The 26388-nt window shown below is 33.2% G+C and overlaps 3 protein-coding genes across 3 annotated transcripts; 2 read left to right on the top strand and 1 right to left on the bottom strand.

Moving 5' to 3' along the window:
* The first annotated feature begins 8595 nt into the window (after positions 1–8595).
* Positions 8596–13076, top strand: LOC130462829 (uncharacterized). Its single transcript, XM_056831756.1, has 6 exons — positions 8596–9164; positions 10017–10816; positions 11068–11711; positions 12287–12442; positions 12581–12811; positions 13052–13076. Exons 2-6 carry the CDS (start codon positions 10340–10342, stop codon positions 13074–13076), a joined length of 1533 nt encoding a protein of 510 aa, XP_056687734.1. The 5' UTR covers positions 8596–9164; positions 10017–10339.
* A 1793-nt stretch (positions 13077–14869) lies between these two features.
* On the bottom strand, positions 14870–20029 carry LOC130462825 (protein FAR1-RELATED SEQUENCE 5-like). The gene is made up of 7 exons (XM_056831752.1): positions 20015–20029; positions 19621–19768; positions 18933–19013; positions 18110–18260; positions 17343–18035; positions 15400–16513; positions 14870–14983 (listed from the first exon to the last, which is right to left on the bottom strand). Exons 1-7 carry the CDS (start codon positions 20027–20029, stop codon positions 14870–14872), a joined length of 2316 nt encoding a protein of 771 aa, XP_056687730.1.
* Positions 20021–26151, top strand: LOC110804037 (probable aldo-keto reductase 2). The gene is made up of 5 exons (XM_022009595.2): positions 20021–20419; positions 21096–21296; positions 22143–22315; positions 22734–22836; positions 25540–26151. Exons 1-5 carry the CDS (start codon positions 20207–20209, stop codon positions 25873–25875), a joined length of 1026 nt encoding a protein of 341 aa, XP_021865287.1. The 5' UTR covers positions 20021–20206; the 3' UTR covers positions 25876–26151.
* Positions 26152–26388: the final 237 nt, after the last annotated feature.

The following is a 26388-nucleotide window of genomic DNA, read 5'->3' as shown; positions in this document are numbered from 1 at the left end:
CCATTCACCCATTCATTATCATGAATGGCCCACATAGCGGGTTAGTAAAACACATCATGCATCACATAAATATTTGCAGCAATTAATCAAGGGCACCAATAATCTACAAATTATTCAGTCCTTATTAATTCTAATCAAGTTGTTTTAACCTTAAGGATTTGTAGACCTAATCAAGAGTTTATGACTAAAAGGGCTCCCACTTAAACCAATAAATTCATATGCTTTACTAATTTTAAACATAAAAATGTATTTCTAGTCTAACCGAAAACATACAAATTTAATTAAAATTTAAAGCTCATATAAATTTATAATTGAATCCGCTTATTTAATTTTTTTTTTCAGTCGTATTTAAATTAATTCATGATTTTAATTTTAGTAAAATAATTAGAATAAATAAAATTTATTATAATTATAATATTCAAAATTAAAATCCAAGAAAACAATTTAAATTATTAATTTTAAAATTAATTAAAATTACGAAAACTGAAAATTTCAAATTAAAATTTTAAAACGATCTAATCGTAACGCAACATCCCCACGCAACGCATAGCCATGGGCCACACGCACACAACCATCGCTGGCCATGTGCGCGCAGCCCATGCGCTGCGTCGCATCGCTGCTGCTCACCATCGCAAGGCGCGCGCCAGTGCTCGTCGCAACAAGCACGCTGCTCACCATCGCTGGGCGCAGCGCTCGTCGCACGCGCACGCTGCTCACCATCGCTGGGCGCAGCTCTCGTCGCACGCGTTCGCGAGGCAGTGCGCGCTGTGGCGCAGCTCGCTTGCTGCCCACACGCGACTGCTCGTGCCTTGCTCTCGCCCTTGCCCATGCGCCCATCGCACACAGCCCACGACACAAGGCAGGGCTGCTGCCTTGTGCTCGTGCACCATGCCCTTGCTCGCTGCATTCGTACCGCATGGGCGACGAGCTCCCTTGCTCGTCGTCGCATGCCCGCACTATACAACACCCTTTAAGGGTAACACGTAGCGTCCATTGCTTTGTGCGTGCAAGTTATATGAGCGAATCGCATAAAAATTAAAAAAAAATTTCAAAATTAATGACAAATTAATAAATCATATTAATTTCATAATTTTAGGGCAAAAAATCGAAAATTTATTAATTTATTGATTTCCGATTAACATGGATTCAAGTCTAGGTCATAAAAATTTAAAATTTAACATAAATTTACAATTTTTATGGTGGTTTTTAATCATAGGTATCTAATTAAATTATAACTAATTATGAAAATCAAATTAATTCTAAATTATATATTCCAATTTTCAACAAATTAATCATAATTACGAATTAGATTGCATAATTAAATTTACGAAATTTTGCGTTCGAAAAACTAAAACCTCCGAAAAGTCATAGTTAGGCTTCGAATTTGAGAATTCTGGGTTCGGCCGAAAATTACCATTTTTGTCAAAATTTTAGAATGCCTTTTACATGCGGAATTGACACAAAAATCACTCGATTTGGATGAGTAACGAAGAAACTGCCGAAAAACTGCGTACGTATAATTAAATAAACGCAATTTGCAATTAATTAACAATTACGAAAATTAATCACCCCTTTTAATTCTTGCAAATTTGTAATATTTAACCATTCTATGCAATTTAGATTATGAAAATAATAAGAGGCTCGTGATACCACTGTTAGGTTATGATACATATGACAATTCATAAATCATGCGGAAAAACCATAAAGCCAGGAAAGCATATTATTTACACATAATCATTTAGCATAGAATAGATGCATACATGTTGTAGCGTGCCTTCCCTAGCTGCGCCCGAACCGAACAAGAACAATTCTTTAGGACTCCAAATGTCGTCCCTCCGTAGATAGTCCACAGTACGTCCGGATCCGCCACAAGTTAGACCAACTAGAATCGCCCTTAAGGTGCTTAGGAATTTCGGCTAGTGTTTGCAAGTGTATGGCTAATTTTTATTTCAAAAACTTACCCTTTGAATACTTCAATCGTACCCATAAATTGTGACCCTAGGCACCTATTTATAAGAGTATAGAAAAGGAATTGTAATCCTACTAGGATGTGGATTTGCTAGTTAGAACTTTATTAGGACTCTAAATAACAAAATAAATCTAATAGGATTTGGATTTTAATCTTTGCACAAATCCTAATAGGATTAGGATTTCCCGCACAAGCATTGCACAAGCCGTGCACCCGCGCAAGCCTTGCGGCCCACGACAGGCGCACAGCCCACGCTGCTGTGCCGCGCGCGCGCGCCCTTGGCTGGGCCTGGCCTTGCGCTGGGCCTGGTCGAGGCGTGCGTTGGTGCGTGCGGCTCGCTGGGCGATGGCCTGGCTTCGTGCTGGGCCTTCATCTAGCGGGCCTCGTCCGATGCTAATTCGTACGATACGCTTCCGATTAAATTCCCGATTCCGGAATTCATTTCCGATACGAACAATATTTAATATTTTCGATTCCGGAATTAATTTCCGTTTCGAACAAATATTTAATATTTCCGTTTCCGGAATTATTTTCCGATTCTGATAATATTTCCGATTCTGACAATATTTCCGTTTCCGACAATATTTCCGATTCCGGCAATATTTCCATTTCCGATAATATTTTCCGATACGTACCATGTTTCCGTTTCCGGCAACATCTACGACTTGAATAATATTTATATTTCCGATACGATCCATATTTCCGTTTCCGGCAATATCATCGTTTCCGGAGTATTCATTTCTTGCTTGTGACGATCTCAGCTCCCACTGAAACCAAGATCCTTCGATTCCGAATATCCATAGATAGAGTATTTAATGCCATTAAATACTTGATCCGTTTACGTACTATTTGTGTGACCCTAAGGGTTCAGTCAAGAGTAAGCTGTGGATTAATATCATTAATTCCACTTGAACTGAAGCGGCCTCTAGCTAGGCATTCAGTTCACTTGATCTCACTGAATTATTAACTTGTTAATTAATACTGAACTGCATTTATTAGATTTAACATAGAATGCATACTTGGACCAAGGGCATTATTTCCTTCAAAAAGTCCATGGCTCACATTCCATACACTAGTGCGGTTGGAAGTGTGATGTATGCCATGGTGTGTTCAAGACCGGATATAGCTCATGCGATGAGTATGGTTAGTCGGTATATGTCAAGACCGGGAAAGGTCCATTAGGAAGCCGTGAAGTGGTTGTTGAGGTACTTGAAGGGTACCTCAAATGTTTGCCTTGAGTTTGGTAGAAATGCAAAAGGACTTGAAGGCTTTTGTGATTCGGATTATAGAGGTGATTTGGATGACCGGAAATCTACTTTCGGTTATGTCTTTACTTTGGATGGTACGGCCGTGAGTTGGAAATCAATGCTACAAGATGTTGTAGCTCTTTCAACTACGGAGGCCGAGTTTATGGCCATTACCGAAGCATTCAAAGAAGCAAGGTGGCTAAAGGGTCTAGTGGGAGAGTTTAGTCCATGTTCAAGATTGGTGTCCGTGTTTTGTGATAGTCAAAGTGCCATACATTTGGCTAAGAATCAAAAAACATTCTACAAGAGAACCAAGCACATTGACATCAAGTACAAATTTGTTCGAGATGTGATAGCTAAGAAAGAATTTCTCTTGAAGAAGATTGGTACCGAGGAGAATCCCGCCGACATGTTGACAAAGCCTTTGCCGACAACTAAGTTCACTTTGTGTGTGGACTTAGTTGGTCTTTCTCCATGGTCGATGTAAGCCCATAAGGGCTTGTTGGGAGTGTGTTTGGAGTATAGTTTGGTATTACAATATGAGGAGGTGTGGAGGATTCAAGTCAAGGTGGAGAATTGTAATGTGTGCCTCGAATCTTCCTTGAAGGATGTTAGGGTGTTATAGTGGAAGGTCTGACTTCAAATGGATATATCTCATGATCTACTCATTAGATTGAGTTGATTCAAGTTGGAGGTGAAAGCTTGGCTCAATAGCTTTCCAATGCCTGGCCATAAGCTCATTTTGGATAAGAAATGAGGATGTTATTACTATTTTACAAGAAGCTGTCATGCAGCAGGGGAAGTTCGGCCGAACCTGCTGGAAGTTCGGCCGAACTCTTAGGTGGTTCGGCCGAACCTGAAGAGAATTAGTAGCTTTGATTTTGGAGGTTCGCCCGAACTTTGGGTAAGTTTGGCCGAACCCTTTAAAGGTTTGACCGAACTCTGCGGGTAAACTGTTTTCTTCTCCGCAAGTTTCAACCGACGTGGCCTCTTCTTGTCCCTTAGATTAGTTTAATGTCTAACACTATAAATATCAAATGTAATGAGATTTTCAGAATTAAGAGAGAGAAACATAAGTGAGTTGAAATCCTAAATCTAATCATACATAGAATTCTCTTATCTTCACCTTTGAGAATTCCTCTTTGTAATCCTTTCTCCATTGAAGAGTAATACAAGCTCCAAACCCTCCCCCATGGTGGATGTAGTTCATTGAAGAGTGAACCACCTTAAATCTTTGTGTATTGTTTTAATTTATTCATTTATTTCTTCTCACTATTCCAACATTAAATTGTCATAAAAATCAACATTAAGCCTAAAAATGTCCTTCATTTATAACACACTTACTTTATTATCTTTTATAAATTCAATCTGCCTTATTTTATACGCGTCACGGTCAATATGTGTGACCCTTAACATAGATAAAGTAGGAGGGAGGATACATCGCAGTTCACCTGCGATGTATCTACCCCATACCCACAAAAAAAAAAGTGAAAAGAAAATAAATTGCAATGATGGCCCACCCCTTAAATAAATGGTAAAAATATTGCGAACTTGCTATATACTGTCAAAGGTTAGATAAATACTGTCATTATTGTGTATATACTGTCATTGTTGTATTAAAATTTGTCATAATCATCCAAAAAGAAGAAAACGAAATGAAACAAAAATAGTAAAGGGACCACTTAAATGACTGGATAAACGTGTTACATATACTCTCTGTCATAATCATCCAAAAAGAAGAAAACGAAATGAAACAAAATAGTAAAGGGACCACTTAAATGACCAACGCTCAGATTGTGCAGGGGTGTGCACGGTGCTCTTGGTGCACCTGTCCAAAAACGCAAAAATTAAACAATAAAACGCAACAACACTAAAACAGCAGAAAAAAAAGAAAGAACTGTGAAAATAAATCAGAAAAGAACATCAACAAGTATACTAAAAGAACAATAACAAAAAACATAAAGAACACTAATATAAAAAGACAAAAGTAAAAATATTAAAAGCAGTTATGTTTTAAAATATAAAATTCAAAAAGGAACAGTTATTTATCTCTCCTCTTAAAAGGATTGGTATAAATACCCAAATTGCAAAGTACCCTGTTACATGCAATTCTCAAAACCGATTTCCGCAAAAAACTAATCAACTTCCCTCCTTCTACTCTCAACTGCATTTCTAACTCAATTCAAACTTAATTTCTACAAAAAAATGGGTAGAACGAAAAAATCCGACGAACCAAAAGCTTCTGCTGAGTAAGTTGGTTTTTTTTCTTCTTCCAATTTTGGTTTATTTTAACTCAAATTCTAATTATTTTGGCAACTATACTAAAAATTTGCAATTGTAAACAGAAGTGATGAGATTCCTCTCAAGGATTTTGTGAAAAGGAAGAACAAAGAAATTTCAAAACCAGAAAAAGAAAATCCGGAAGCCAAGTAAGTTGTTTGGTTCAATTTCAATTTGAAAATCCAGATCTATATTTAAATTTAAATTGTTCTTCAACATTGAATTTGTGTTCTAACCACCAAAATGGCGATATTATTCTAGTTTATGCATTTTATATTTAAATTCCGTAACAATTTAGGAGTAAAATTCGTAAAATGTTAGATGTTCTTTTTCAACCGTTTTATGTTCTAATTATAAATAGAACGACGAAACTTTGATGAACTATAACCAGATCTATATTTGTGTGTTGTTCTTTTTAAGTGATGAAATTGTTCTTTTCCAACCAAATTACAAAAAAACTAGTAAATAAAACGACGAATTTTTGATGGACTTTAAAACCAGATCTATATTTTTTCTTGTTCTTTTAACTGCTGGAATTGTTCTTTTCAAACTAATTTATGTTCTAATTAAAAAAAAACAAGTAGCAAAACATAAAAAGAACAGTAGCAAAAACACAAAAAGAACACTTATATAAAAAGACAAAAGTACAAATATAAAACTACATCTATATTTTTTCTTGTTCTTTTAACTGCTGGAATTGTTCTTTTCAAACTAATTTATGTTCTAATTAAAAAAGAACAATAGCAAAACATAAAAAGAACACTAGAAAAAACACAAAAAGAACACTTATATAAAAAACACAAAAAGAACAGTAGCAAAAACACAAAAAGAACACTTATATTAAAAGACAAAAGTACAAATATAAAACTACATCTATATTTTTTCTTGTTCTTTTAAGTTCTTCAAATGTTCTTTTCCAGCCAACATATGTTCTAATTAAAAAAAATAACACGACGTTGAATTTTAATATTTGTTACTGAACTTTTGATACAATTTATTTTTTGAGATTAAAAATATGCTTTAATTCTGTTATTTTATTCATCAAAAAGAATATGAAAACAACACTTTAAATACGTAAAAAGAACAATTGCTCATTCTATAAAAGAACTCACTATTTTGATGCCATAGAAATACAAAGTTATAAAAAAAGAACATTAAAATAGGAAAAGAACATAGAATTAAGAACGAGAAAATTTACCTGAATCACCCGAGGCACCTTCATCAACAAGGAGAAAATTTGTTTTGAACTTTCTCTCTCATAGAATCTCTCATCTGTTGGAAGAAACCAAAAAACTAGTAGAATCTCTCTCATAGAATTAACAAGGAGAAATTTGGTTTTGAACTTTCTCTCTCATAGAATCTCTCCTCTGTTGGGAGAAACCAAAAACTCTCATTTTTCTCTCTCAAGAATGTGTTTCTAAAATTAGAAGTTATGAATCTCAAAGGAGAAATATTATATATATAGAAAATGAAAAATATAAAAAAATAAAAAAAAAGGGGGAAGGAGAAGAAATACAAGCCATGTTCATCCTAAGAACGGTGCACTTGTTTTTTTTGTTTTGGGTTTTGTTGTTCTGTTCTTTTATGATTTTTAGAAATAAATCTTAATGTTCTTTTATGTTTGTTCTTTTTTCAGAATGTTAAGTATTGAAGAACAACGGAAGAAAATACTTCAACAGAAACAAATGCTGTTAGACATTCAAGAACAGCTGAAAGCACAAGAAGACAGGCTTAATGCACAGACCAATGCCTCGAAAGATGAAAACGAGGATGAACATCCAAAATCCCAACCAAAAAAGAGAAAGTTAACTTTTCGATCGAGGTATATTCTATATTTTTTAGTTCTACATATCATATCATTTATAATCATTATTTTCTTCTTAAAAAAATATTTCTTTGATTATTAGTGCACAAGAAGATGATGCATAGAAGGTTGATGAACAACCTGAAACAAAGAAAAAGGAACAAGAGTCAAAACTATTCCAAATCGAAACAGAACAAGGTAACTTTTGCAATTTTATTGTTCTTTTATTTTTTGACAATGTTCTTTTAATCTTTTATTATGTTTTTAACCTTTATTTGGATTTAAGTTGGGTTCTTTTCAATTTAATGTTCTTTTCTTTGGCTATCATTGTTCTTTTAAATCACTCTTCTAATGTTCTTTTCTTTGTACGTAATGTTCTTTTTCCTATCTTTGTTGTTCTTTATTATTTTTGATGTTCTTTTGATTTTTAATTGTGGACATGATTCTTAAGTTGTGTAGTTACCTTAATTTGGAATTAAGTGGTGTTCTTTTTGTGTTGAATTTAATTTTCTTTTTTTATAACTAATGTTCTTTTGGTTTCTAAACAGATTACAGCAATATAAGGAAGAATTCCCTCAGACGATGAAAGAGGTCAAGGAGGAATTTGAAGCTCTAGAAAAGAAAAAATCTGCCCCAGTGAATAAGAAGCGCAAAGGAACTTCTAAAGTAAAACTACAAATATTCTTCTTTGAAAACGGATTCAACACATTTATAGAATAAAATATGATAATACTTCCTCCATTTTTTATTATTGCACCATCTACATTGGGCACAAGGATTAAGAAAGGAGGTAAAAGGTGAGAAATTTACAAAACTACCCATGTGATTAAGTACAAGTTTTGATGTAAAGAACAAGTCCCCACTACACATATAAGGATAAAAATGTCATTTCATAAGGTAAATTTACTAAAAAAGGAAACGGTGCAATTAATATGCAACTTCCTAAAAAGGAAAATGATGCAATAATAAAAAAATGGAGGAAGTATAAATTTTTTTTTTATGTTAAGAAGGGAAAAGAGATTGTTCTTCGTGAAGATTATGAAGAAGATGAAGAAGAAGTGGAAGAAGAATCAATATCTTCCTCTGCCTATTTCATAAAGAATGTCAAATAACTCACTCTATATCTATGTTCTTTTATTTTTCTTTAATGTTCTTTTAAAATATACCTAATGTTCTTTTCTGGTATAACCAAAAAATTATTGCGTATTTTGTTCTATTTCGTACATTTACTGTTCTTTTAAACTCTAACTAATGATCTTTTCTCTTTTGTTTCTGTTTTCAGAGAGGTAATGACATAATGATTGCTGATGGAGAAATGGAAGTGATGGAAGAAGAAAAACCTGTGATTGATCCCAAACAAAAGCCCCATGAGCACAAACTGAATGTGAGGCAAACTGCGCAAATGCTGATGCGCTTTTTGAAGGGAATTTCATCTGATAAACCTATTAATAGGGCAAAGCAACAAGCTATCACAGAGTTAGGGTTCGGGTCTTTTCTAAACCTTGACATACCACCAAATGTATATCCATTCCCGTACGAGTTGCTTTCCCATTTCAACTCTTCAACCCGGGCCCTAGATTTACAAAAATCTTCCTTGCATATTACAATAGGGGACATATACCTTGTGTATGGTATCCCTATTGGAGGAGACCAGGTGATTGAATTGACAGATGAAACAGATCCATCGGTGAAGAAAGTATTTTCAGATTTTTGGAAATATTGGGACGTGCAATCTGGATGCCCAAAGTTGGTGAAAATGATAGAAACATTGATCAAAGAAACCACCAAAGTTGATGATAACTGGAAGAGATCTTTCCTCGTGGTTGTTGTTAACACAATGATCAAATCCACTACCAACATTTCGGTATAATTCAAAATTCTTTTCTTTATACTTAATGTTTTTTTAACTATCTTTACTGTTCTTTTTTATTTTTGTTCTTTTAATTTTTAGTTGTAGACATGATTCTTATGTTGTGTACTTATCTTTATATGGATATAAATTGTGTTCTTTTTGAACTTAATGTTCTTTTCTTTGACTATCATTGTTGTTTTAATATCTCTTTCATGTGTTTCTTTAATGTTCTTTCCTTATAATTTTTCTTTAAATCTTGATCTAATGTTCTTTTCTTTGTACTTCATGTTCTTTTACCTATCTCTGCTGTTCTTTTTTATTTTTGTTGTTCTTTTGATTTTTAATTGTGGACATGATTCTTCTGTTGTGTACTTACCTTAATATGGATTTAAGTTGTGTTCTTTTGTGATGAATTTAATGTTCTTTTTTTTAACTATCATTGTTCTTTTGATCACTCTTTCATGTGTTTCTTCAATGTTCTTTTCTTATAAGTTTTCTTTAAATCTTCCTCTAATGTTCTTTTCTTTGTACTTAATGTTCTTTTGCCTATGTTTCCTGTTCTTTTTTATTTTGGATGTTCCATTGATTTTTAAATGTGGACATGATTCTTCTGTTATGTACTTACTTTAATTTGGATTTAAGTTGTGTTCTTTTGTGTTGAATTTAATGTTCTTTTTTTTAACTATCATTGTTCTTTTAGTGACTCTTTCATGTGTTTCTTTAATGTTCTTTTCTTATTATTTTTCGTGTAAACTTCCTGTAATGTACTTTCTTTTGAGTAAATATTCTTTTTTATTATTCAATGAAGAATAATGACTAATTTTTTTTATTTTTTTTTTATTTTATGTTTTTCTATCTCCAAAGCCAAACTTCAAATTCCTTGCTAGCACGGTTAATCTGAATCGAGTAAGGAATCTGAATTGGTGCCATTATGCCTATACCAGTCTTTTGACGGCAGCTAAATACTGGAATGAGGACCGAAGCAGATGGTTTGCTGGTCCGCTACCATTTTTAATGGTATATTTTAAACATTAAGCTACCATTTTACTTTCATGTTCTTTTTTCATCTAACTGACCAAAAAGATATGTTGTTTTTCTGAAATTAGGTGTGTTATTTTGATCGAGTGCAAATTGAAAAAGAATATCCTCCAGGGAGCTTCCCCATCATTAGATGCTGGTCAAGACAAATGATAAGCAGCAGGGTTAAGCATGATAATGAGTGTGGCTTTGGACATGGTATCATTCTTGACAGAATCGAAAGCCCACCAGAGCTAATACAGTATAGGAGAGATATTCTTTTGGAAAAAGAACAAGAAGAACCACCACAAGAAGAACAAGAACAAGAAAAACCACAACCACCACCACCACAACAAGAAGAACCACAACCACCACCACCACAACAAGAAGAACCACAACCACCACCACCAGAACAAGAAGAAGTACCACCACCACCACAACAAGAACAAGAACAACCACAACCACCACCAACAGAACAAGAACAAGTACCACCACCACCACCACTACAACAAAAACAACAACAGCAGCAAAAACAACAACAGGCACATCAAAGTTCACCGGTGACTGAACTCGGTGAAGATCAGGAGATACCAGAGCAACAAACACACTCCAACCCCGAGGAAGTCAAACTACCCTCGACAGTTGAGGTAAAAATAAAATTGAAACAGGATTTAATTTTTAATATTCTTTTATTCTTGTAAGATGTTCTTTTTTCATGTATTTGTTCTTTTCATTTTACCCTATGTTGTTTTTAATGTTCTATTCAGTACTGATATAATGTTCTTTTAATCCTTTAATATGTTCTTTTGATCCTTTAATATGTTCTTTTTCTTTATTTGTTCATTTTAATTTTATCCCATGTCTTTCTTATGTTCTTTTACTATGTTATTTTCATCAGGAGTTTCATCAGGAGTTCTTGAAGACCACAGCTGAATTAAGTGGTGTGATGAACAAATTCAACAACCTCTTGTCGTTGTCGAAGAAGTTCTTTGACACGACTGTTGATGTAAAAGAAACAATGTCATTTAATATGGCAGAGATGTGGTCCAAGTGTTCAGAAACACAACTTCCAACCGTGTTTGATAACGCCAAGAATGCATCGAATGAGGAGAGAAAAGATTCACAGGAGATGGGTTCCATTCTGAGTCAAGACAAAGAGTTTTTCAGCTCGGACTACTTCTCCATTTTATTTGATGATGCAGTCAAGAAAGCGACTAGAGGGAAGAAAAAAGAAACTGTTATGGAAAAAGAAACAGAGGAACCTATGTCAGAGGAGTCTCTATCAGAGGAAAGTCTACCAGAATTACCTCAATTTCTCACACCTCCCACTATGGACTCTGAAAATGATGGGGTTAATGATTTGACTTTGAAGCTTGGACTACCGTCCATTTCAGAAATTACCCCTACACATGACTATGAAGAGGAGATGAGGATCCAAGCACTCTTGATGAACAACTCTTTAACAGAACGTGACCTTCAAACGATTTCAGGGGAGAAGGAAGATTATTCAGAAAAAGAACAGCAGTCTCCACCGAAAACCGAGTATGCGTTCTTTTAAACACAGTCACCTTACACATGTATAGAAAAAATGAGACTTTTTCTTTCAATTTTAACTATGTTCCTTCATTATTGATGCATTATTCTTTCTTCTATATCGCATGTTCTTTTATATTGTACTTAATGTTCTTTTTCCTATCTTTGCTGTTCTTTTTTATTTTAGTTGTTCTTTTGATTTTTAGTTGTGGACATGATTCTTCTATTGTGTACTTACCTTAATATGGATTTAAGTTGTGTTCTAATGATATCAATTTAATGTGCTTTTTTTTAACTATCATTGTTCTTTTGATCACTCTTTCATGTGTTTCTTTAATGTTCTTTTATATTGTACTTAATGTTCTTTTTGCTATCTTTGCATGTTCTTTAATATTATTTGTTTTTTGTTAATAAAATATTGTTCTTTTATGAACATCATTGGTACTTTTTCTACTGTCATTGTGTTCTTATCTGTCTTAATGCATTAATGTTAATCGTATTTTATTTTAAATGATCGTTTGTTCTTTTATTATAAATGATTTTGTTCTTTTAGAATGTTCAAAATATATTTTCTCTCTGCACAGAGTACCTGAGAGTTTGAAGAACAGTGATGATGCTTTGAACAAAAGCAGCGAAAAAGGGACACCAATCCCTAATCGAGAAGAACAAGATTTTGAGACCCCAAAAGTTCCTGTAGCGGATTCCCAGGGTGATGTGATTACTCCATCAGTCTATCTGAGGTAAGAACACTCTTATGTTCTATTAGATATGATTTGGTGTTCTTTTTCTTCTTTGAATTGTTCTTTTTAATTTTGACTCTGTTCTTTCATATATTAAGACTGTTATTTTATTCACTATCAATGTGTTCTTTTCCTAAGAGATGAAGAGGATGTTCCAACAAAAACACAAAAAGATGAAGAGGATGTTCCAACTACAAGTCAAATCCCTGCCACAATGAGGATGAAGAGAATCAAGAATGTCCCTATAGTGTTACGGTCACCGTTTTTAATTCAGTATTCACATTTACTTGAGGCTAGTGACAAACTAAGCCAAGAGGACAAGGATTTAAAATGCATTCTTGATTATGCAATTGGAGAGGGTGATCCTAGGTAAGTATTTTAACACAATTGCAATTAATTCAATCTACTTGTTCTTTTTAAATTTATAGTGTTCTTATATTGATATCATTTTTATTGTTTAAAACAGTGAGTTGGTGTACTATGACAAATGGAACCTAATTACAAGAGCTAATATGCAAAGCCTAGGTAAAATTAATTTCAGTTGTTCTTTTTCAACACATAGGTGTTCATTTTGTACTAAAGTTTGTTCTTTTCTTTTTTTTACAATAGGTGGGGATGTTTGGGTGGAAAATAATATCATTGACACATTCGCAAAACTATTGAATGATGATCGAGACCAGTGCGTAAAGTCGAACATGAAATTCTACTTTTCGACAATTCCTTATGTAAGATTTAAAACATCCAAAACCTTATTATTTTATTTGTTTATTATTTTATACTAGTATATACTTAAAATTATTTTCTATATGAAGAATATGCTGTTACAAAACGACGCATATGGTGGGACACAAGATAGCCAAGGAACTGAGCAGAAGAGGTTTCAGAATTTTATGGATTCCATTAAGCATGAAATGTCAGTTGCAAATGTTTCATCTCTAAAGGGATACCATCTGGTAAAAATGTTCTTTTTCTTTGCTAAATGTTCTTTTTTTTTTTGGCTAAGTTGATGTTCTTTTTTCTTTGCCTAATGTTCTTTTCTGTTTTTGTAATTGTTCTTTCCTGTTTTTTTTTTTTTTTTTTTTTTTGGCTAAGTTGATGTTCTTTTTTCTTTGCCTAATGTTCTTTTCTGTTTTTGTAGTTGTTCTTTCCTGTTTTTTTTTTGGCTAAGTTGATGTTCTTTTTTCCTTGCCTAAAGTTCTTTTCTGTTTTTGTAGTTGTTCTTCCCTTTTTAATTTTTTTTTGGCTAAGTTGATGTTCTTTTTTCTTTGCCTAATGTTCTTTTCTGTTTTTGTAGTTGTTCTTTCCTGTTTGTTCTGGTGCACATTTCTTCCTCATTGTGATAAACAATAAAACAAAGAAAGTTGAAATTCTTGACAATCTCGATCTACCGGAGGGAATACCTTTTGAGAACAAATATGAACAGAATCCCCAAAAGACTGTAAGTCTATTGAGTCAATTTCATCTCAAAATAATATTTAAGTATTTATGTTCTTTTTTATTTTCGTGTTGTTTTATATTTTGATCTTTGTTCTTTATAATCCATGCAGTTTGAAGCATGGTTGAAGTTTTGTGAGCTGGAAGGGTATCCATTAAAAAACACACAAATCAAGCAATATGAAATCACATTACCTTCAATGACATGGAAAAATCGAGAAAACAAAGTCGACTGTGGGGTGTATGCAATGCGGCATATGGAGACATATAAAGGCAACCCGAATTGGGATTGTGGATTTACAAACTGTGAAGATGATGTAAGTAGTTCCTAAATCTTATTTTTTTTTTCAAAACTTGTAAATATGTTATTTAAATAACACATTATTATTTTATTTTCAGAAAAACTATATTCGGCAGCTAAGGATACATTATGCAACACAAATCTTATCAAGCGCTCAGAACGAGAAGCATAAGTTGAGATATCTGGCACTGAAACAAGCAAATCAAGTAGAATAGACATTACTTTTGAAACAATGGTTTGATATTGGATGTTGGTTGTTGTTTAAAAACAAGCATGAGTTGGTTGTGGTTCGGTTTAAAACAATGGTTTGTTATTGTTCTTTTGAAACAATGGTTTGATAGTGTTCCTTAGAAACAATGGTTTGATAGTAACTGTGTTCTTTTAATGTTGCTGATTGTTCTTTTGAACTAGTAGTTTGTGAATTGGTTTAGAAACAATTGTTCTTTTGAACTGGTTGTTTGTAAATGTTCTTTTGACTGATTGTTCTTTTCAAAATGTTTCAAAATCTTTTGAATTCCTGTGAATATCAGGATGTAAATACTTAAGGTATTATGTTGTGAATTCAAATTATATATATAAAACTTCATATTAAAAACTACATTTTAGTTTGTTGATTCCACAAACAACAGTAGCTTGCAATCAACTAATATGTTCTTTTAAAAAATGAACAAATTACCAATCGCGAAAATAATCTACAAAGGATGTATGTGTACTCCAAAATAATCATCTGGAACATATGCTTCCAATTGTGAATTTGAAGATGTTGGATGAACCAAAACCCCACCAACAGGTAAATTTATGATACACTGAAAAAGAACAAAGAAACAGTAAGGAAAAAAAGAACATGATTAGGAAGAAAAAAGAACAAAATAGATATTAAAAAAGAACAGTTCAAAAAAAGAACATAATAAACATTAAAAGAACAAATAGATGTTCTTTTAAAAAATGAACTGTTTAGCAAAAGAACATAAACAAAAAGACAAAAAGAACATATAGGAAGAAAAACGAACAATGATAAACAAAAGGAACAAACTAAAGGAATAAAAGAACAAATAGATTATTAAAAAGAACAATTTTCCAACAGAACATAATAAAGTAAACTAAAAGATCATTAACAAAAAGGATAAATAGAACATAAAAATGAAAAAAAGAACAATGATAAAAAAAAAGAACATTCTAAAGTAATAAAAGAACAAATAAATGTTTAAAAAGAACAGTGTACCTGATCAGTAGACTGAGTTTCCTCCCTCAAATTATCAACACGTCTTTCTCTTCTCTTGTTCCAACCTTTCAGTTTATTGCGTTTCTTCTCAACAATTCCTTTAGGTCTCACATTCCTCTCATTAGCCTTTTCAGTCCCGTTCTTAATCTTCCTCTTTCGCTTTGGTGGATTTTGAATCATTGTTGGAATGACTTTTTCAGCAATCGGTTCCACAACATCCGGCAAAACTGTGTCTGTTGAAGGCTCAACGACATCGAGTAGAGTTTCATCTCGCACATACTTGTTTGATACATTACCATCCCCTTCAACACCACCAATATACTCCTTTACTTTGCATGACATATCCAACACACCCAAATCAATAAGCTTCCTTGCAGCCGGACAATGTTGAGCTTCATTTATAACTTTAATGCAATTTCTTATGCTTTGCATCCTCCAAACTGAAGCAGAAACAACACTTACTTCATTATCTCTATCTTCTCCTTCTTCAACAATCGTGTTCATAGCCTCTTTGGTCCATCTCTTCATAATGTATTGTTTGGGAATCTCTTCAACATTATGGACAATGAAAACTCGAAGAATATGAGAACAAAGAACTCCTATCTCTCCATATGACTTGCAAGTACAATCAACAACCATCTCTTGCTCATTAAACTTCACAACATGTCTAATAAAATCCTTTGTAGGATGCCCAACAATGTACTTAGAAACTGGAAACTCATAGGAAATGCGTTGACACCTCAAACCAATTTCTTTGATGAATCGTTTCTCAAATATCAAATATATTGCAATGGTATACACATCCCGCGCATGCAAACATAACATGTTATCCGCACATGCGTAATATCTATTTCCAGTAGAAGAATTATAATCTCCCATGTTCTCCTTACTTCTCCATTCATCAATTACATCTAAAAAACACTTATAAAAATCACATAAACCATTCGTTTTATGCAACCTCCTAGAAATAGAATGATTTGTCGTCTCACTCATTTGAGAAGATAAAATACCCCCAGAAAACCACTCTTTGTTATATGCAGGACACCATTTCTCTTTCAAATCATATAACCTCTCTATCCATTTGTGTGTCTTGCAATTGTAATCAGTCATAAGACTACAAAAGAACAAATAACAAAAAAAAAGAACAATAAGTCACACAAAACGTACACACAAAAAACGCGTAAAATATAGAAAAGAACAATATATAAAAAAAAGAACAACGAAAATAAAAAGAACAATATATAGAAAAGAACAACGAGAATAAAAAGAACATCAGAAGAAAAATAAAAGAACACATAAAGAAAACAAAAGAACAAAAAACACACTATCAGAATTATAAAGTGTATTTAGGAAAAAAAAAGAACAATAAGTCACACAAAAAGTACACACAAAAAACGCGTAACATATAAAAAAGAACAATATATAAAAAAAAAAGAACAACGAAAATAAAAAGAACAATATATAGAAAAGAACAACGAAAATAAAAAGAACATCAGAAGAAAAATAAAAGAACACATAAAGAAAACAAAAGAACAAAAAAAATACTATCAGAATTATAAAGTGTATTTAGGAAAATATATATTACCTATTCCAATAATGCTGAAACTCGGCAATTGTGTCAGTATATTTCAAAACATAATCAAATCTACATTTGAAACTATCCTTAGCCATAACACCTTTGATGTTTACAATAGCATTTTCTCCTATATGCCATGTACATAACCGATGCCTTGATTTAGGAAACACTTCCCTAAAACACATCAACAAAAAGCAATATATATATATATATATATATATATATATATATATATATATATATATATATATATATATATATATATATATATATATATATATATATATATATATATATATATAATATTAATAAAAAGAACATAATGAATGTACAATAAAGAACATAATAGGATCATAATCGACGATACCTTATAGCCTTGTCCATGGCAGAACTCTGATCCGTCATGATAGTAACCGGTTGCTTCCCACCCATAGATATCAAAAAAGAATTAAAAAGCCACTCAAAAGAACCTGACTTCTCATTCAAAAGAAACCCAACTCCAAACATGATATTTTGAGTGTGGAGATTCATTCCAACAAAAGGACCACATATCATATCGTATTTATTAGTACGATATGTTGTATCATGAATCAATAAATCCCCAAATGCTTCATAATCAGACCGCATTCTCCCATCTCTCCAAAAAAAGTTGGTCAATTGATTAAATTCATTAAGTTGAAAATCATAATAAAAGTCGTGTTCATTAGCTTGTCTCATTGCAAACCACCTAATCAATTGATTTGAATCACAACCATCCAACTTATTCTTTTTCTCCGCATTGACAGCATCATATGCATCGGGAATAGTAAATCCTAAATTAGCTTCACCACCTACTTCTTTCCTCATTGCTCGAAGAACATCAGCAAGCTTAGTACCACTACAACTAAACGTAGTAAGGAAGGCCAACTGTTCTTTTGATATGTTCCTATGTGACCTAATAAGATATCTCTTATTGGCAGGAACCATTGAATGGTTATGAACACGAGAGTGTTTAGAAAGAACATACACTCCAGTTTTCTTATCAACATCAAACTGAACTGATGCCTTGCATCCAGTTCTCCTATCAATTTTTTTGTAACATTTAGGCACATCACCATCAGCTTTTTAAAACCCTCATATGCACAAACAAAGAACCTCTGCCGAACTATTTTGGTACCATTCCTATACTCCTTTTTACCCTTCCTAGTACCAAAACCATTCCTAAAAGCATGACTATTGTATAACTCATACGCTTCATCATCATCCTTAACTACACTACCCTCAAGTGAAACTGGTTCTTCAAAATCTGCAAAAATAATAGAACATTACCAACACAAAAAGAACAACAATAGAGCATAAAAGAAAATAATAAAGTACAGAGAAAGAACATTATAAATAACAGAAAAGAACATTATAAATAAACGAACATAATAAAGTAAATGAAAAGAACATTATAAATAACAGAAAATGAACATATCATATAGAACACTTATATTAACAATGTGAAAAGAACAAGAAAAAAAATAAAAGAACAACAAAAATGACAAAAGAACAATTTGATCTGATGTGTGTAATATCAAAAGAACAACAAGCTAAAGCAAAAAAGAACAACAAGATAAAAAATAAAAGAACATAATAAAATAAAGAAAAAGAACATTATAAACAACAGAAAAGAACATATCATGTAGAACACCTATTAACAATATGAAAAGAACAAGAAAAAAATAAAAGAACAACAAAAATGATAAAAGAACAACAAAAATGATAGAAGAACAATTTGAAATGATGTGTGTAATATCAAAAGAACAACAAGCTAAAGCAAAAAATAACAACATGTTCAATGATTATTTTCTGTATTATTACAATCAATTATTATTATTACATCACTTACAATCACTTATTACAGAACCAATATATAAAAGAACAAAACGTTAGACTAAAAGAACATATAAAATCGAAAAAAGAACAGGACTAATACCTTGACCAACAACCACATAAGATTCTGGATCATCATCAACATCATTTTCTTTCGATTGATCCAACGCATTATTCAAAATTTCTGAAAATGTATAAGAAAATATTTAATAAAATACATTAATCAGAGTAATTTCAGATATGCAGAAATCTAATGATCAACAAAATCAAAATGAATTCAAATGATCAAATAACGAAAATCAAAATCAAAATCATCACAAACAAGTAATTCGTTTTTAAAAAATTGAAAAATTACCTTCACAAATCAGATTATATCAGCTGAGGAATTCAAATTTGAAGAAGAAGAATCAATAGAATTTGAAATTGAAGTACAAAGATCAACTAAATTTTCCATTACTTTCTCTCTCCTCTTCACAGTTTCTCTCTCCTCTTTATAGTTTCTCTCTCCTCTTCATAGTTTCTCCCTCCTCTTCATAGTTTCTGATTCGAAATTATAAAAAGGAAGATATATATATACCAGAAAAATGGAGCGAAAAAAAAAAAACGAAAAAAAAAATCAAAATAAAACAGAGCCGTCATTGTTCTTTTCTTTAACAAAAAAACAACATTTGTTCTTTTCATTAATAAAAAACAACTTTTGTTCTTTTCCAAATCAAAATAAAACAGAGCAGTCATTGTTCTTTTCTTTAACAAAAAAACAACGTTTGTTCTTTTCATTAACAAAAAACAACGTTTGTTCTTTTCCTTCTCCAGAAACCCGCGTAACCGCGTTTTATATTTTAACGCGTGTCGTTTTGGGACAGGTGCACCAATTGCACCATACACACTCCTGTATAATCGAATTTGCGTAAATGACTGGGTAAACTTGTTACATATACTCTGTCATTGTTTGTATAAATGTTGTCATTGTTGTATTGAACACTGTCATTGTTGTATTGAATACTGTCATTTATTTCCGATACTTAGTACTTTGTTTGACTTTTCAACTTATTAAGTGAAAAGACGATTTTGCCCTTAGATATGGGCAAAAAAGCCGCTGGTGAACCGCGATAACATCCTCGAGAAAATAGATAAGAATGGAATGAAGTAACTAAAAAATGTGCTTCTCGATGAATTGGAAATGACCATGACTTCATCCATTACGCAAACCTTTCTCTTCAATAGTCAAAGTTTCTTTTTGAGAAGAGTCAAAGTTTTTGCCATAACTACAATTCTACAAATACTCCCCCCACTAAACACACTCAATTACTGAATTTTCTCTCTTCTCTTCTTACCAACACCCCCAAACAGAGACCAAAAACCAGAGAGATTCAAAAGATGGCCGGTGTTAGGAGGATTAAGCTTGGTTCACAGGGTCTAGAAGTTTCTGCACAAGGTCTAGGATGCATGGGAATGTCCGCCTTCTATGGCCCACCCAAGGCTGAAGAAGACATGATCCCACTTATTCAACATGCAATCAGCTCCGGTATTACCTTCCTTGATACTTCTGATATTTATGGACCTCATACTAATGAGGTTCTCCTTGGAAAGGTAGTTTAATCAGTACCCTTTTCAGTTTCTGGGTTTTTTTCAACTTTAATTGATTAATTTGATGATAATTTCGCCTTCATTTTGATGGGTGCATGCTCAATTTTTAGGGTAGTTTAGATTTTGTGATCTGGGTAGTTTAGATTTAGGGAATTTGATGTTTTTTGGGTGATTTTGATGGCTGCATGTTCAAATCAACTAATATCTTGGGAGCAAAATCTTTTCTTGGTAATTTGTGGCCATTTGAACTGACAAATATTAATTAAATTGCGTTTTCATGATAATTTGGTCTTGATTTGATGATAGTATGCTTAATTTAATAGGGCACTTTGTTTAATTTTTTCTGGGGGTGTTATGGTGGTACTTATTTGTTTTGCGAAATACTCCCTACTTGTGTGTTTTCTGGTGATTTTGTGCTCATACTTGATCTGGGATTTTGATGGAATCAGTAAATTTTAGTAAATTGATGGTCATTTCGACCGATTGAGCGTTGGTTGTTATTTTTGGTTGGAATTTTAATCTGTTTTGTCGGGAGTTTTGTGGAAACTTTCTGAAAGCAAGAGTACTTTTGAATGGAATTGTGACTTTTTTAATGATACAACTTTGCGGTTTGAGATGTTGTGATTGATTTTGCTCTTTATTATTATATTTTTGGATTTTGATCTTGTAAAATCAACAGGCATTGAAAGGAGGATGGAGAGAGAAAGTTGAATTGGCTACAAAATTTGGCATCAAATTTACAGATGGGAAAGGAGAGATTCTCGGTGATCCTGCATATGTAAGGGCTGCCTGTGAGGGAAGCTTGAAGCGACTTGATATCGATTGCATTGACCTTTATTATCAACATCGTATTGATACCAAACTTCCAATTGAAGTCACGGTTTGTCCAATAACTCCATCCATTTTTGTCTGCTAAATGTTAATATTCATTGTTGCTTGTCTCCTAATCACTATGAAAGTTTAGTAGGGGGATGAAATGGTAGTGAATTAAATATGTGCACATGAGAAAATTGTTGCCCTTGCTTCTTTTCCTGCAATTGTTGAGGTTTTTTTAGAGTAGAAGTTTGTGGTAAACTACTAAATCTGATTTATGAGTAGTTAAAGGTAGCATTTGAATTAATGTTTACCAACATACCCCTTACTCCCTTAGCTTATCCCCGATCCTTAATATTAATTTTCATTATGCTAAACACACTAATTTCAATCAGTTCAACAAACAGTAACTGTTAACTGCGTACATAATGTCAACCATTTTCTTATTATAAAACCCGACAACAACAAATCGCTATGACTGCTAATTTTATCAAACAGTCCCTCATGGTTTGTCAGGGTGTTATGCAGCTGAAAGATATACAGCTCCTAGTCTGCTAGAATTAATATACAGCATGCTCACTTTCCTTACTCGGGGCTTTTTCAAATTTTGACGCTTCATATTCTTGAATCTTAGCTCACATATGCCTGATAAGATTGCCTGATATAAAACCAGTTGAAAATCTATTTCTTTCTCACTTTGCTACCGATTTCAACTGCTTCTCATATGGGTTAGTAGGGTGTTGTGCATCTGAAACACATACGGCCGCTAGTTGCTAGAATTAATACGCAACACACTTTCCCTTGAGAAGGCTTTTTCTTGAATATTAGCTCAAAATTGTTGCTAAGATTGCCTGATATAATTCATTTGAAAATCTATTTCTTTGTAATCATATATGTTGATATGCTACATCAGATGGGAGAACTGAAGAAACTGGTTGAGGAGGGGAAAATCAAGTACATTGGTCTATCTGAAGCATCAGCATCAACCATCAGAAGAGCACATGCAGTTCACCCCATAACAGCAGTCCAGATTGAATGGTCCTTGTGGACAAGGGATGTGGAGGAAGACATAGTTCCGACCTGTAGGTGAGATGTCCCTAATACTCCCTCCGTATTTATTTAAGGGATACACTTGCCTTTTCCGGCCGTATTTATTTAAAAGATACACATGCCATTTTTAGTAACTTATCAACCCCACCATCTAATTAAATAATCTATCTAATATATCATATGTCCCACCACCCTATTAAACAAATAATTTCATAACTACACTCATCACCCACCCCCTAAAATGACATAGTCCCCATTTGTTTTACCTATTAAAATATCTACACAACCCCACTTGTTTTATTACTTTATTTCATTCAATTCTTTTTCTTAATACCCGTGCCCGGCCAAGTATATCCCTTAAATAAATACGGAGGGAGTACTTTATAAGTGTGTCAAAAGTATCAAAACTTGGGATTGTGTGTCATAGTTCTGACTTTGTTATTTCTTGACTTAGGGAACTTGGAATTGGAATAGTCGCATACAGTCCTCTAGGAAGGGGCTTTTTCTCTTCAGGGCCCAAGATGACAGAGAACTTCACAAAAGAGGACTACCGGCAGGTTTGTCCACATTTCTCTGACTTAGTTAATTATCTCATTCTTTATGGTATTCCTCATAATATGCTCCTTTTCCTAGTTTATTTATAGTATACTCCATGTGTTAAATATAAATAAGTTCTCAATATTATGGGATTTCTCAAAACAATGCCACTTTTTTCTGCATCAGGTGTAGTGTAATTGACCTATAATTTCTTCAAGGCCTGCTTTCTGAATGTGAGCCATCAAAAATGATAATTTAAGTTCGGGTCCTTTAACATAATTTAAGTTGTGGCCAGGCTCATTCCTGACTTTTAGAGGGCCCTAGGCGGAATAAGGGATTAGGGCCCCTTTCGAAATCATATGTCTGATAGATAACTGCAATATATCGTTTCACCATTGAGAAAAAAGACGCATCAAATTTTTTGTCCAATCCACTACATTATTCAAATTCAAATCAATAAAATCCTTAGTTTTTCTCCTCCTAGAATTTCACCAGCATGCTCTAAGCACTTGCAAATTAATAGTAAAATACATAATTACTTAATTACGGAGTATTAGTTAGTCAATATGAATATATAGGTTTATTATTTGATCCAAACAAAATACGATTTATCTTATTATCAGTATCTTTATTTTAGTAATTCTTTCCTAACAACAACAACAACAAAGCCTTAGTCCCAAAATGATTTCTTTACTGATGTCTTCATTAAAGTTTGAAATTTGTTTTTTCAAAACAATCTAACATAGACTTATAGAGTTTTAGTCCATCAAACAAGTAATTTCGCCCACAAATATTTACATGAATTATAACTGAGTACTAAAAGCTAAACTAGATGTCAAGCACTACATACGTAAGCTCGGTGGACTTATTTGTCTTAAACGCAGTGCTAATACGAAAGTGGGAGATTTAATGAAAGTACATATACAAAATATCATAAACGGGAACATTAATTCTTCAAAAATAAAAGTGAATTTAAAAAAAACACACGCTAAAAAGTCTCCCTCCATTCCTAAATGTTCTTCCCGTTTCTGTTTCGGGCGTTCCTAAAAGTTCTTCCCATTTCTATTTTTGGCCATATATTTTTCCCCAAAATACCCTTATATCTCTTTCTAACTACCAAAATGCCTAAAGATTCTACCCAAATTCCCACCTAAATTTCCCAACCCCTATTATTTAATTTTTTTCCCTTCCCCATATACCCACTCTCTCACCTCCTTTATCACTCCTCTCTCTTACCTTATTTCTTTATTATTTTCTTTCTCCCTTTTCTATTCTAATCTCTTACATACAATCATTTCTCTTACACCCAATCATTACACTTATACCCTTATATATAAAGATTTCAATTTTCTTAAAATCCACCCAACTTCAACAATGGGAAGAACTTAAAGGAACAGAGGGATTACTACAAAAAGAAAATCGAATGAGCAACATAAAAGGTGGAAAGTTGTCAAAAGCCAAAAAATTAAATTGTGGCAGGAGTCGGGAATTGAACACGGGGGCACCGAGCCAAACAAATCAAATTCGCTCCAACTTATCCTACTGAGCTAAAGTTAGTTAACAGTTGTTTAGCATGTTTTTTCTATTATACTAATATTGCACAGATTTTTTTTTACCCCTTTTCGTCATGGGCCTAGGCGGCTGAACACCCCCTGCCTACCCCCACGGTCGGGGCTGGTTGTGGCTTTTTTGCCTCTTTCGTCATTTATGCATAGGTTCCCCCATTGCACTTGGAAGTTGGAACGATTTCCCTAGATATTGTTTTTTTAACACAACAAAGGAGACTTATATTATAAATAGGTTAAACGTTCAGTACATCATTAGCATCAAAAAGGTTATGGTTAGACAAGGTAAAAATTAGCAACACAAACACCAAAGGGAATAGAATATATTGTACAGCAAAAGTTTCCCTTTGTACCCCGTTTATCATCATACGTATTTCCGAAATAGACTAAAGTTTCCCTAGATATTGTTAAAAGCAAAACAAATTCCCTGTTTGCATCGGTTTTAAATCTAATTCCCACGATACCGTCACGTAGGTTTTAAAACTAGCTCCGCTTTTCTAAAATTTTTAACAGTAGAACCGCTAACAACTATTAGCAGTTTTAACAGTAGAACCGCTAACAACCCTAAGCAGTTTCAACATAGAACCGCTAACAACCCTAAGCAGTTTTAACAGTAGAACCGCTAACAACCGTTAGCAGCTTTATTGCTACACGTTAGCGATTTTACTAATTCAACGGCTTTCCCTTAATCCCACTACATAAATATGAAAATGCAGCAAGTAGTTCATGTGAAACGCATTGGTTCAGACGTTCAGTGGTAATGAATCTTGGTTAGTGAAGGGTAGGTGTGTTGTTTAAGTCCTGCCATCAACAAATAGAGCTTCTTTATTAGTTTTGGTATCTTGGGAATTAGTTTTAAAACAAATGTTAATAGGGTATCTGTTTTACTTTTAACAATATCTCGGAAAATCGTTCTTGCACTTGAAGCCTTTCTTGCTGTACCCTGTATCAATCATACCTCCACCCAAAATATTTTACCAAATTTATTGTCCTTCACACCTTAATCAACATCGTTGTTACTCTTGTTATTTACTTCTAGGTTTTGGCCCCTTAGAATCTTAGAATACAGGGTGGCTAAAAGCTAATAATTCTAGGTTAAATATACCAATTGTTGCACCTCTAGCTCCATGTCAATTAACTTATTTCTTTTCTTTCCAGCATATGCCAAGGTTCAAATCCGAGAATATTGAGCATAACAAACATATATTTGAGCGGGTCAGTGAAATAGCGACCCGAAAAGGATGCAGCCCGGGACAATTAGCACTTGCATGGGTCCATCAACAGGGAGATGATGTGTGTCCCATCCCCGGAACCACTAAGATCGAGAACCTCAACCAGAATATTGGAGCCTTATCTGTGAAATTAACTCCAGAAGAGATGGGTGAGCTAGAATCCTTAGCATCAGATGACAGTGTTAAGGGTGATAGATATGGAGGTTTATCTACTACATGGAAGAATTCAGACACTCCACCTTTGTCCTCATGGAAACCTTAATGAAGATGGTGCATCCTATTTTCTTCGGCGTTGTCGATTTGGTGTTGGTGTTATATTCTTCTCATTGACTGTTGTGTTGTAATTCTGTAAAACAATGCTCTAAATGATTATGTTTTGTCATGAACATAAGTAGTTTTTCATATTCATACAGTGAACTTTAACGTTTCACTTCTTATCTTGTTACACTGGGTTTTCTTATTTTTCAGTTGTTCTAGTTGAAGTTGTATTAATATCTTTTGTCTCAATAAAAAAGAATAATATCTTCACGAATGTTAATTTCCTTGACTTCAGCTACTATTACATACTATAAGTCTATAACAGTATATAAGTAATATAACTGGCAGCTGAGATTTGAGACAGTTGCATATAGACATACACCTCCGGGAATAGAGGAAATTTTGGTCTTGGTTTTGACAGATGTAATTTTGTGGTAATTTTATTTTGGTCATCTTGATTAAATTTTGGCCTTTTCGGGTTTTTTTTTATGTTCTCCTACAAGAAATTCTCACCGCC

The sequence above is a fragment of the Spinacia oleracea genome, chromosome 1, assembly GCF_020520425.1.
Source record: "Spinacia oleracea cultivar Varoflay chromosome 1, BTI_SOV_V1, whole genome shotgun sequence".
NCBI classification, from domain to species: Eukaryota; Viridiplantae; Streptophyta; class Magnoliopsida; order Caryophyllales; family Amaranthaceae; genus Spinacia; species Spinacia oleracea.
Note: the sequence above shows the minus strand (reverse complement) of the source record. Positions and strands in the feature narration are given on the sequence as shown.

What these genes read in the sequence shown, in the direction of transcription:
- LOC130462825 (XM_056831752.1), bottom strand. An exon ending in GCCATGGACAAGGCTATAAG is followed by an intron (nt 16,514 to 17,342) that starts GTATCGTCGATT and finishes GTTCTTTTGTAG; the next exon opens with TCTTATGACTGATTACAATT. An exon ending in AAACTCAGTCTACTGATCAG is followed by an intron (nt 14,984 to 15,399) that starts GTACACTGTTCT and finishes GTTCTTTTTCAG; the next exon opens with TGTATCATAAATTTACCTGT.
- LOC110804037 (XM_022009595.2), top strand. Translation starts at nt 20,207, where the DNA reads ATGGCCGGTGTTAGGAGGATTAAGCTTGGTTCACAGGGTCTAGAAGTT. An exon ending in ATGAGGTTCTCCTTGGAAAG is followed by an intron (nt 20,420 to 21,095) that starts GTAGTTTAATCA and finishes TAAAATCAACAG; the next exon opens with GCATTGAAAGGAGGATGGAG. An exon ending in CAAAAGAGGACTACCGGCAG is followed by an intron (nt 22,837 to 25,539) that starts GTTTGTCCACAT and finishes TTTTCTTTCCAG; the next exon opens with CATATGCCAAGGTTCAAATC.
- LOC130462829 (XM_056831756.1), top strand. Translation starts at nt 10,340, where the DNA reads ATGATAAGCAGCAGGGTTAAGCATGATAATGAGTGTGGCTTTGGACAT. An exon ending in CAGTCTCCACCGAAAACCGA is followed by an intron (nt 11,712 to 12,286) that starts GTATGCGTTCTT and finishes CTCTCTGCACAG; the next exon opens with AGTACCTGAGAGTTTGAAGA. An exon ending in ATTGGAGAGGGTGATCCTAG is followed by an intron (nt 12,812 to 13,051) that starts GTAAGTATTTTA and finishes TTTTTACAATAG; the next exon opens with GTGGGGATGTTTGGGTGGAA.